Source organism: Strigops habroptila, chromosome Z (genome assembly GCF_004027225.2).
Source record: "Strigops habroptila isolate Jane chromosome Z, bStrHab1.2.pri, whole genome shotgun sequence".
In the NCBI taxonomy this organism is placed as follows: Eukaryota; Metazoa; Chordata; class Aves; order Psittaciformes; family Psittacidae; genus Strigops; species Strigops habroptila.
Window position 1 is genome coordinate 68,294,657 of NC_044302.2, and position 12,155 is coordinate 68,306,811.

The 12,155-nt window shown below is 45.9% G+C and overlaps 2 protein-coding genes across 7 annotated transcripts in view; one reads left to right on the top strand and one right to left on the bottom strand.

Moving 5' to 3' along the window:
• The window catches only part of CCDC171 (coiled-coil domain containing 171), a 148,426-nt gene extending 144,043 nt beyond the window's left edge, over positions 1 to 4,383 (bottom strand). For both annotated transcript variants that reach the window (XM_030470913.1, XM_030470914.1), the window contains exons 1-2: positions 3,769 to 4,383; positions 1,887 to 2,056 (exon numbers count right to left, since the gene is read on the bottom strand). In XM_030470913.1, the coding sequence (XP_030326773.1) occupies positions 1,887 to 1,933 (47 nt within the window). In that variant the 5' untranslated portion in view covers positions 1,934 to 2,056; positions 3,769 to 4,383. The remainder of the gene's footprint in view (positions 1 to 1,886; positions 2,057 to 3,768) is intronic.
• A 61-nt stretch (positions 4,384 to 4,444) lies between these two features.
• Positions 4,445 to 12,155, top strand: part of PSIP1 (PC4 and SFRS1 interacting protein 1) — a 38,240-nt gene continuing 30,529 nt past the window's right edge. The window contains exons 1-2 of one of the 5 annotated variants that reach the window (XM_030470916.1): positions 10,529 to 11,137; positions 11,621 to 11,824. In XM_030470916.1, the coding sequence (XP_030326776.1) occupies positions 11,753 to 11,824 (72 nt within the window). In that variant the 5' untranslated portion in view covers positions 10,529 to 11,137; positions 11,621 to 11,752. Of the gene's footprint in view, positions 4,689 to 10,528; positions 11,327 to 11,620; positions 11,825 to 12,155 lie in introns of those variants that run through there. The other 4 variants (XM_030470915.1, XM_030470917.1, XM_030470920.1 and 1 more) reach the window with 4 other exon arrangements.

The window sequence follows — 12,155 nt, forward strand, 5'->3', positions numbered from 1 at the left end:
TGAAAAGGGTAACCACTTTATTAGCTTGCAAGGATATCGTTCAGCTTCTTTAAACCTAGTGGTATTTAATGCTTCTTGCATGGACAGCACACTAGATGAGCGCATTTGTTTAAATTAATAAAAATCTACCTTTAAATCTCTAAGTAAATTACATTGGCTTGCGTGGCAATCATCTTAAAGAAAGCTGTTCCTTTCATCGCCTCTATTATCCACAAATTAACCAAAAAACCCAAACACTATGGAAGCATCTACACAATAAAACTTTTTCAGGGTAGATTTTAACTCTGCTTAACTGGACCAACTGGGGAGAGGGGAGTGAGCCAAAACAAACCACAAACAAGTTACAAAACATCAGAAGCAATAGGAAATTAGGGACATTATAGAAACGAAAAAAGAACATAAAAGCATTAAGACACAACAGCACAATAGTAAGTACTGGGGAAAAAAGCATTAAGAGCATTAAACACCTTTTTAAAATACCATTTTGTGCACAGCTTCTAAACTCACAATGCCACTACTGAAAAATTTAAAATATAAAGCAGAAAACCCTATTTTTGTTCTTAGTAGAGAATTAAATTGAAACAGCCACTAGGAAAAAAAAAAAAAAAAAACCCACAAAAAAACCCCCAAAAAACCCCAACCAACTCTGAGGGAATATTACCATGTTAACCACTTCATTATTTTATTTGACTACCTAAATATTTCCACATACAACAGACACTGGCCTTAAGAATTCTTATTTCTGTGATATTTTCTTTAATCATCACAGTGTCATTAGCACATGCAGTACTTTGTGAAAGCTTCGTATTACCTATTGTAGGTGATTCTTCCTTTCATATTCATACTACAAGTAGAAATGCTACAAGCATAAAGCTCTTGGAAGCTTAAATCAAAGACAAAAACACACAAAATCCCTGGAAAGTTTCACAGCATGTAGTATTTGCAGTCTAACAGGAATTCAGAGGATGTTTTGTACTTCCATCTTCATGTATTAATAGTTCACCCATCGTTGGTTTTGAACTGAAATACGTAGTTTACTAACTACAGCTTTTATCTAAGACACCATTTTTAGTAGTACTTTTAAGATTCTTCAAGAAAGCATATAAGCAGGTGAAATAGCTTTTGAGTTCTATATTGCAGAATGACTTTTTGAACTCAAAAACTAAATTCATATTCACTTATCAACTCAGCTAGAAATGACAGCCAACAGAACACTGCAGAAAAAGAGTTTTTCACTAGCTTTTCTTCCACATCTGGCAGAAAACATAGAGTGATTTTGTAACAAAGAGAAATTTGCTTTCCTCTATTATCCAGCACTAGAATTCTGCTGAACTTCCCCAGCTGAAAAAGTAGTCTGTAGTCTGATTTCCTAACCAAAATTCACATTCGTGGAATTTTGCTGTTCCTATATAACTGGCACTTTTGTATAATCAGACTTTAAACAGTGACAAATGGGTCTCACAGCTAAGAAAGATAGAATGAATTAAAGCTTAGTTTAATTGTCCCAAAGATCAAACACTTATCAGGTTTTAGAAAATAAAAGTCATGTGCAAGATTTAAAGCTGACCTCTACCACCTCAGCTGATGCAGAAAACCATTCTGTAACTCCAGGTCACATTCCTAACTGCAGAGAGGAACAACCGCTATCTCCAAGTCACATCTCCCACAGTCACGTGAGAATTCTTGCAGACCCAATTGCCACAAGTACATGCATGCCTTCAAGTAAATCTTGTCACCTAATGACTGCACTGAATGCATAGCTTGCATGTATCACACCATATCTGGTGGTTCTTCAGTCTGAATTACATGATTTCAGGGATCTAGAAAATAAACCACAAAAACACAAACCACATTACTAGGCTTAGAAGTATAGAAGTAGAGCTCACCATGTAGCTTCCATGACAGCATAGCTGACTGGAGAGGACAAACTCATGACATCCAATATGCAGCTTTGAGTTTATGAACTCTGAAGATGGAACATCATCTTCAACAATATATACTCTCACTTAACAAGCTTCAAAGATTACTCTTTTCCGTACGATAAAACCATTAAAACCTGTAACAGAGACATATTTTAGTTTATTTGGGAACATAATTAATCATTTGTTAACATTCACAAACAGTTACCAGTGATACTACTATGCCATGTGAACGATTACCACCCATAATTTGACATCAGTTTTAGTCAAAAAACAGAACTGTGTTACTAGTCCTCTAAGCTTGAATATTGCAGATGAAAATAAATATATATTTTGTAGAATATATGCTGCCAGGGTTTTCAGAAGGAAGTAAATACAAAATGTTATGTTTGCACAGATTGTTCCCCTACATTCTCTTTTCCCCTAAGAGGATCACAGACTTAATTTCTCTTCAAAATAATTCTAAGGGAGATAATGGCACATACTGTGATTTTTTTTAAGTAGGTCAATATCCGAGGTTTGCTGGCTAATGGCAGCTAACATAGCAAGCCTTCTAACTTTTTCATAAACCTGGAATTTTCTACTTGAACTTCTTTTTTTTATTGGATACATCAGCAATATTTAGGGGTTTATGGGAGAAATATATTAAACTGAACTGTAACTCAGTTCACCCATAGAAGAAACCCACTAATTTAGAGTTACTGATAAAAAGAAATCAATACAGACAACATACTTACAACATAGACCTTAAAAAAACCTCCAAGATGTACTTCAAGTTAATTAGCAAAGACATTTATATGTGTTATTAATTAAAGCAAGACAACATGAAAACTAAATTGTATTCAACAGTCAAGATTAATAAGCCACAAGTCACTGAGAAACTAGTTTTTCATGTCACCCTTTTAAGCTGTATTGCAAACTACACCAAAATCTCATCATGAACAGTAGGAAAAGGAAAAGGTGTAACTAAAACACTTTCTCAGAGATCTGGGAGATTTACCTCAAGAATAGGATTGACTAACTCTATCCAATAATCAATAGCTGCAGTGAAAAAAGTCCTTGTCTCAAAATATACTCAAAATGCACTGTCACATCCACCCCATTCTGCAGTTTAGAACCTCCTGAAATTACTCTGAAGTCATATAGAGGGGGAAAGAAAAAAAACAAACAACAAACAAAAAAGAAACCACACACAAAAAACCACCATACACACACACACAAAAAAAAAAAAACCCTAAAGAATGTTTTTTGAGAACACAAATTATTTTGAATATGCAACATTCCTCTGTTAAAATATGTATCAACAGATAGCTTACTAGAACACAGAACAATACCCTCCAAAAGCATGCTACCTCACTTCCAAACAAATGCATTCAAATGGCATGGAACAGCTCGTAGGAGCCCCATAATTAAACAAGACAGTGTTCATTTGAGGGGTTAATACGTTTGATGGGTGTTGACTACAAAGCTTGCATCATATTCTCCTCATGGACTTCTGAATATGCTAAACTACATACTAGGCCATTGATTTAGATTGGATATAAAGAAGTTCTTTACTGTGAGGGTGGTGAGACACTGGAACAGGTTGCCCAGAGAAGCTGTGGCTGCCCCATCGCTGGCAGTGTTCAAGGCCAGGTTGGACGGGGCTTTGAGCAACCTGCTCTAGTGGAAGGTGTCCCTGCCTGTGGCAGGGGGGTTGGAACTAGTTGGGTCTTTGAGGGTCCAACCCAAACTTGTTATGATTGAGACTCTCAGAAAAGGTCTAACTATGATCTTAAAAGGTACTATTTTAAAACACACAAAGCCAGGCACAACTAACATATCTGCACTGGACCCTATAAAAACTCACCAGCAGTGTTTCAGCTCAAAGAATGACTAGATTTTCATTAACGTGGCTTAAAAATTTTATGCAAGCTGAGATTCAAGCAGCAGCAGCAGCATCACTTCACTGCGCTAAACCACAGGTGTCACAGGACCGGGCGCACGTCGTACCCGCGGCTCAGACGGTCTGTCCGGCAGGCCGAGACGACAGCTGCAGGGAATCGGGACAGGGCTTCAGCACGCCCCTCACAGGCACCCGAAACCGCCCAGCAGCACCGAGCTCCGCCGTCCACCGAACGCCTCCAGCCCCACGGAGACCAGCAGGGCAGCCTCAAGGCCCGCCCGCCGCTGGGATGGGACTGACGGTGCGCTGCCGTGCCGTGCAGCACCACCCCGGAGGCGCCGGACGCGGACCGGGCGCTCCCGAGCCGTGCGTGAGGTGCCGGTGTCCCGCCGAAGCCCCGCGGCCAGCCCCGTCCCACCTCAGCGCGGCCGCCGGCAGCCCGCCCGAATACCGGGGCCCGCAGCGAAGGACGCGGCCACGCCCCGCCGCGCCGCACCGCGCGCAGGAGCTCCGCAACGACGACTTCCGCCCGCAGAAGGGCCCTGGCAACGCCGGTGCCCGGACCCGGCGGGCGGGGCGCCGCGCATGCGCGGGGTGTGCGCCGCAGGCCTGTCGCCGCAAGGTGCCGCCGCGGGCTCCCGCCATCACGCCCGCCCGGCCGCCACGCCTGTCGTGTGGCGGCAGCTGGCTGTCGTGCCGGCCCGCCGCGAAACGGAGGCGCGATGCTCCAGTGAGTGGCGGCGGCGGCCTGCGCGGAGCGGGCACCACGGCTGGAAGGCCAGGATGAGGGGCCCGGCGCGCCCACGATGTCTGCTGCCTGTTCCACCTGAGGGTTTGAACCTCGTCCAATTCGGGAGTTGCTTCGGGCCACCCGAGACTTATGGGTGAGTGCAAGTGTCCTCAGCCAAAGCCGGTATCCCCCAAGTAGGCCACTCTGGAGCTGGTTGGGCATGCAGCGTGGTTCGCCTAGCACAGCTCCTTCCGTCGGCCCAATGAGCAGTCATCCCTGTGAATATCATCATCATCATCATCAGGGCTCCTAGCAGCGCAGGTGGCATACCCAAACACCTCTCTTCATGGACAGGAGGGGAGCTGTACGCCCCTTCCCAGAGCTGCTGGCATGTGGGCATGTCTGCAGCTGGACAATGAGAGATACTGAATCTGCAAATTAGATTATAGGGTAAATATGTATAGGAAATTACAGAATCACAGAATGGTTTGGGTTGGAAAGGACCTTAAAGCTCATGCTGTTCCAACCCCCTGCCACAGGCAGGGACACCTTCCACCAGACCAGGTTGCTCAAAGCCCCGCCCAACCTGGCCTTGAACACTGCCAGGGATGGGGCAGCCACAGCTTCTCTGGGCAACCTGTGCCAGCAACTCAGCACCCTCACAGAGAAGAACTTCTTCCTAATGTCTAATCAAAATCTACCGCCTTTCAGTTCAAAGCCATTAACGACCCCTTGTCCTATCACTACAGGTCCTTGTAATGAAAAATACTAACATGAAAGCCAGACTGAGACTTGGATACCCTTAAATATGGGGTGGCAGATTCTTCATCCAGATCATCAGAAAATCAAACAGGTGAAAGACCATGGTGCAAAATCATAGGAGGGTTGATGGGGGAGACAAGTAACAAGGTTACCACTGTTGTTTGCCTCACTGCACAAATTGAAAGGTTCTTAAGAAATACCTAAACTGAGAGATTCCAAGGTCCAGATGGAAGCATGTATAATGTCAAACAGCAACAGACACTGAATAAAATTCGCCCTACAGTTATCCTAGGAAAGTGGACAAGGTATTCTGGAAAGAGTGTTACGGGCTGAAGGGAATTAAAACAATTTTAAGTTAACATGTTCAGTAACTACCATTGACACTATCATAAGTAGATACACATTAAGATATTAGTAACATGTTCTCTTACTGTTAATACTTAACCTGAATTTACACAGGCCGTGAGAAATCTCGCATGAGCAAGATTGTGTTAAAAGCTATCACAAAATCACATTTAGAAAAGCAGCAGTAAGGTCTTTTAAATGAATATCGGTCTGCATTCAAAGAAGAAAAATGTATCACCATGTCCGTAGTCGACCAGGTTATCTAGGAAAATTCACCACCCACAAATGACCAGGGTAATCTTAGAAAACACACAGTCCAAAAATTACCAGGTTATTTAAGAACACATGGACCAGAAGATAAATAATGCACTTGAGAGACAGTAACGTACAATGGATAGTGCACAGAATGGGCACATGAGGACATGCAGAAAAAAAAATCTGTTAACTCTTGACCCCATGTAATAGCATAGTTGGAGACACATTAGGAGTGGATATATAAGACTGTAGCGAGTTCACACAATGCTCTGAGTTGTGTAAGGTGCCATGTTTCTTCAGCACTGGATATGCAGCACCCATAAGTCTGACAGGCTGCATGTACTGTACTGCTGCTTATGTGAGTACAGTCTTCTTATCACTATGGGGAGCTGTGTTGCATTACCTATTCCCAGGTTTTGTAAGTTGCATGTGGTCTGGTAACCCACTCCAGCTCTGGTGTCACTGTTTAGTCTGGATGCAACAAATGGAAAAAGAAGGATAAAGTCTTCACCTTTAATTCATATTTTTGACTCTAAAGGTCTCAGATTTTATGACATCAAAAAATCTACAGAGAAATACTATTCACAATTTAAATTAAAACATCTTTTATCTTTACATGTATGCTTATATTTGTAAAAACATAAAAATTGCTGGGATTTTTCTTCTAGTTGGAATTCCCCAAAAGGAGCAAAACTCCAGTAAAGATAGTTACTTATGAAGTTTAAATCATCTTGTATTAACCACAGAGCTGCAGTTGGTCCTTGCTCAGGAAAACACTCATACTGAATTCAAAGTACAGCTAAGTGCTTTGGCTTACAGGTCAGCATGACTGACTTCATGAGTGCAAGTACTGCCACAGCATTTAAGGTTCCTATCACTTTTTATTCCAAAGTTGTTTCTTGTTGCTTTTAACTGCAAAAAGACTGCTTTGGGCTAAGATTTTCTAAGATGTGTGGTTAAGTATAGCCTGATACTGATACCATTCAAGGTCCAGATCGAAGTTTTAATTGCAAGACACAAGATGGCCCATCATATTTTACCCCTTTTGAGATAAGTCTCAAAACTTCATTTCTAGTTTGTGACCTAGTTTATGTATAATTGGCTTTTAGCTGTGGTTTCGGTACTTCTGCATCACGCAGTTATTTTAGATGTCTTATGCCAAATCAAAGAGGTTCTTTGCCCAGGTGCACAAAATTGGAAGATTTCATTATGTTGCCATTCTTTTAATAACAGCATGGCTTTTTCTTTTTTTCCTTTTTTTTTTTCCTTTCTCATCAAAAATACACTAGTGAACAGGGCTTCCTCTCTACTGTTGTCTGATGAATAGTCAAAAATTGAACATGATTAAAAATGGCCTGGGATAATGAAAAAGTATAAATTAAGGGATAATATGGGAAGAATCATAGAGATTTAACAGCATGTCTGGAGTTTTGGTGGGTTTTGGCACCGTAATACCTTACCAGATACTGAACCAATAAGACAAGTTTATCTTCCCAAAATAATACACATACGATTTTTTACGTTGATTCACAAAAATTGCTTCAGACACAATACTGCTGCTGCATGCATGTAGCTAACCAAACACCTTTCCTTCCTCCCACACTGAAAAATACTTCTCAGATATCATAGAATCAGCTAAGTTGGAAAAGACCTTTAAGATCACCAAGTCCAACCATTACCCCAGGACTGCCAAGACGACCACTAAACCATGTCACTAAGGGCCTCATCTACACAGTTTTTGAACACTTCCAGGGACGGTGGCTGCACCACTTTCCTGAGCAGCCTGTTCCAATGCCTGATCACCCTCTCTGTGAAGAAATTTTTGCTAAAATCCAATGTAAACCTCTTCTGGTGCAGCTTGAGGCCATTTCCTCTTGTCCTATCAGTTTGTTACTTTGGAGAAGAGACCAGCCATCTCCTCCCTCCATCTTCCTTTCAGGTAGTTGTAGAGAGTGATAAGGTCCCTTCTGAGCCTTCTCTTCTCCAGACTAAACCCCCCAGGTCCCTCAGCTGTTCCTCATCAGACTTACTCTCCAGACCCTTCACCAGCAATATATGTGCTATCTTAGGTATTTCTTCACAGTTCAAGGAATATTTTGGTTTAAAATCTACTTGTAGTCAGGATATATAGGGGTTTTTAGAAAGGTGGAAACAAATCAGAGTTGTATCACACATGGGATTCAATATTCTTATTCTTCAGAAAGACCTGTTCACGATGTCATTAGAAAGAGTGCTTGACATTCAGGACAATGGAGAGGAGAATGTGGTGCTTCAGTGTAGGTCTGGCCCAGGCAGAGCAAGAGACAACTGCTTCCGTTGCAGGCAGGATACGAGTATGCTTCTTTGCAATGAGACATTACCCACACCTGCAGGAAATCAGTTGAAAATGGCTGTTTAAAACACACAAGCTCAAGACATACAACTCCTCGCAGGAATAACTGTTTTGCACCTCCAGACTTCGTTCCTGGCTTGTAAGCTTAATGCATATTGTGTGCTGACCTCGTGCTCAAGAAGTGGGTGGCAGGTCTGGCTGAAGGACAGGATTCTGTCCTTCAAAATTAAACTGCTAAAAAATGCTGATATGGTACACGACGTTTAATAGCAGGAGTATGGCATGTTATCCCCTTTCAAGTACAATGTCTGGATTGCAAAATACACATTTGTTTTTCCTTCTGTTGTGTCTGTCTGTACTTGAACAGTCTGTCTTCAATCTCATCTTTACTAAACATGCACAAATGAGCCTGATTACACACAAAATATAACTTGGTTAAACAATTTTATTTTTCATTCTTTAAATTGAAGTTTGCTTTGTTTTCTTTAGCTTTAAAAAATGCTTTAGTCATATTAGGCTCTCTTGAAGAAGAGAGAACACCCTACTTTTGTATGAAGCCAAGTCATCTCAAGTTACTTCCTTAATTAAAAAAAAAAGAAGCATTTTCAGCTGCTCTTTACTGATTTTAATACAAGGCACAAAGCTTCTGATTCCTAAGGAATGTCAGATTCAAAAGACTGTTACCAAGGGCTGAGGAAATTAGCATGTCCTCAGGAGATTCCAAAAGCAGTGCTTCAAAACTGAAATATGAATTTACTTAATCCGATGTATAATTAAACAGAGTAGCAACTTAGCTAAGGGAATCCTCACAGATCGTCAGCTCCTGCATAGCAGAATGTTGATATACACAGTTTTTGCACTACTTATTGCAGAAAAAAATATGAAACTTTATGTATTATTGAAATACTTACATATCTGTCAGTGCAGATACAATTTCTACCACTGCCAAACTTTCATCTACCTCTAAACAATTCTAGATGTACAGTCTACCTTAATCTTAATTCTTTTAAGCAGCTTTTGCTCCAAGTGGTCATCCGTTTGTGGATAGGAAGAAAGTTTTTTTCTGTCTAATATGTTGTTAATTTCTGTTGATATGTTCTATTTTCTGATGAGCTCTTATCTAACCCTGTAGAAAGCTGATACTTGTGGAAGGGATATGAGTTTCACCACCTCAAATAAAATCAGCCAAATTTGACTGGTTTAAGCCACTGGAAAACTGCAGTTTGTCCCTGCTTAACATAGATGGAGTAAAGTTTTGGTGTTAATATTTGTAAGTGATCATTTTGCATTTGAGGAGGAGAACGACTAGAAAAATGCACAACTTGGCCTTTTGACGACTGCAGTGGGTGTTTTGGCCCTGAAACACAAGGCCAGTTTCAGTATGAAAACTGAAAGCAAGATTATGCTTATCACAAGGACTCATCTTTGTTTGCAAGTAGCACAGAGGGCAGTTGGCAGAAAATTGGTCTGTAAAAGTTGTGCGGCAGGATGATCACTCAAGCACAAAATAGTTATGTCTGCCCTGTGAGACAATGTAATTGTGTAAGAGGTAGCTTTTTGTGCTACTGCTCCTACAGTGCAGAGCTGCAGGTGGTGCTGTGTAGGACCATGAGTTAGAGAGAAAGCCAAGTCAGAGAGCTGACAGGCCAGCCAATTTTCATTGCAGACAGAGAAGAACAAGAACTAGAGCCAACAGGACAGGCTAGGAAGGAGAAGGATGCTGTTGGGTTAAAATCCGGGTCTGAGGTCTTCTGTTTGGAGAAAAGTACCTGTGGGGGAAAGTGTGGGGAGGCTGTGACTTGGTGCACTCGGCGGGGAGACCACCTGGCCAGCAGAAAAGGGAGAGGAGGGCGCAGTGGCTGAAATGCTGGGAGAGGAGTGAGCTTCATCCTGCTAAGCCATGAGAGAGCAGAAACAGCACAAGCGGAGTAACACACAGTCTGGATTAACAGTAAACCATTAAAAAAACTCAAACAATAAACAAACCAGGAGTTTATGACGACTGGGTTGCAGGCAAGAACTCTATAGACTTAAGTTACTGACGCTGTGGGTTGTTGGGTGTAGGGGAAGTCCAGACATTGAGAAAAGTAAGCAGGGGAGCACGGGCGTCTTCGGGGCCAGCAGCAGCACGGGATGATGAGAACTCTGGGAAAGGGAGGCCTCCGTAACAGGGCTCGCGGGGCGGAAAGAAATACAAAGGGACCATCGAGGACAAACACCCATCCACTTTACACACGAGGGTGGTGACAACTAGCTGCTTCCACACAGTGAATGGGGCGAGCTTTCCAGTCAGAAAAGGCCCAGCGCAAGGCCAGACTGACGAAAGCAACTCCGGGCGAGCAGTGCCGTGACTGAGGTGCCGGCGCTTGGCCCCGGGCCAGGCCTGTCATCAGGCTGGCGACAGTCCCGCGCCTGCCAGCCGCGCTGCCGCCGGCGGCACTCGGCGCAGCCCTCCTCGCTGCGAGGGGAGCGCGGGTCGGACTCGCGGGGGCAGACGAGGAGCTGTGCCGCCCCGCCGTTGGTGCCGACGGCGGCCAGCGCGTCCGCGCCGCTCCGGCTCCTGCTCCCCCAACCCCGCAGCCCCGCGGCCGCCCCGCCCCCGCGGAAGGAGGAATGAGCCACTTCTATGGCTGAGGAGAGAAGGGGTGGATGAGGCTCGTTCGCTGCTTTCATCCCTCACTCCGTGCCTCGGGGCGGGCGGGCCACTTCTCCTGGCTGCTGCCTCCGTCCGCCCTCACACCTAGAGGTGTGAGCCGAGCCGTCTGTTTTCCGCAGGACCTGCGCCGACTCACCCCCGACACCTCCCCCGCCGCCTGGTTGCGGCGTGAGGTTGGTACCGCCCCGCCTGGCGGGAGGAGGGAGCGCGGCTGTGACTCCGGCGGCTGCTGCTGCTGCTGCAGCAGGAGGAGGTGGGCTGCAGGCCGGGTAGCAGCGCGGTGGGCAGCGAGGCGCCAGGCCGCCGCAGCTGAGGGGGCGGAGGGGGGGGCGAGGAGGGCAGGGAGATGGGCGGAGTTTCGCCTCAGCGCCATCGAGGCTTATATGAGGGGGGCGGGTGAACGATGCGTCCATTTGGCGGGAGCGCGTCCGGCTGAGGACGGGTGAGCTTCGGCTGAGCCGACCTGTGCCGTGGGTGCGCGGTGGGGCAAAGCGGGCGGCGGGCGGGCGCTCCCGGCTGCGTGCGGCCCGGCCCGGCTCGGCCCGGCCCGGCCCGCGTGGGTAGGCAGAGCGCGCCGCGGGTGGGGGCTGCTGGTGCCACGGCTGGGGTCCGCGGGGGTTCCGGCAGGCTGAGGCGGGGCGCAGCGCAGTGGCTCCCGGCCGGGCGCTGCCCGACCGCCGTTACGGAGCGCGCTGTTGATGTCGCCTCCCGTGTTGCCCTTGTCTCTGCTCCGCAGCCCCGGTGTGTTTATCCCAGCAGCGGGACCTCGGGCGGCTGGCAGCGCCGCGGTGTCGGGGGCTTGAGGTGCAGACCCCTCCCCTCGGATCAGTTCGGCTGGCGGCAGCGGGCGTCACGTCGGTGAGAAAACATGAGCCGAGATTTCAAACCCGGAGACTTAATCTTTGCCAAGATGAAAGGTTATCCCCATTGGCCAGCTAGGGTAAGGCACCCCTCCTCCGCTGCAGGCCGCAGCGCCCTCCTGCTCGGTACCTGCCCTCCCCCGGCCTCCCCTCACGCTGTTCGGGCTTTGTGTAGCAAGAAGCGCCTTCAGGCACCCGCGGAGAGCGAAACGCTGAAACCGCGCGGCGCACTCGGCCGCCCCTCGCCCGAGGGAGGGCAGCGCAGCGCTCCCGTGGTTGGAAGCTACTTCTGAACGGCGCTGCAGATCGTGCTCGGGTTTGCTCTCGCCTTACGCTTCTCTGCAAGTCGCTTCTGTGAGCAGTAGCTCTCCCTAGTAGTCGTTAGCTGTGCTAATTTGCATAACAGCTTTT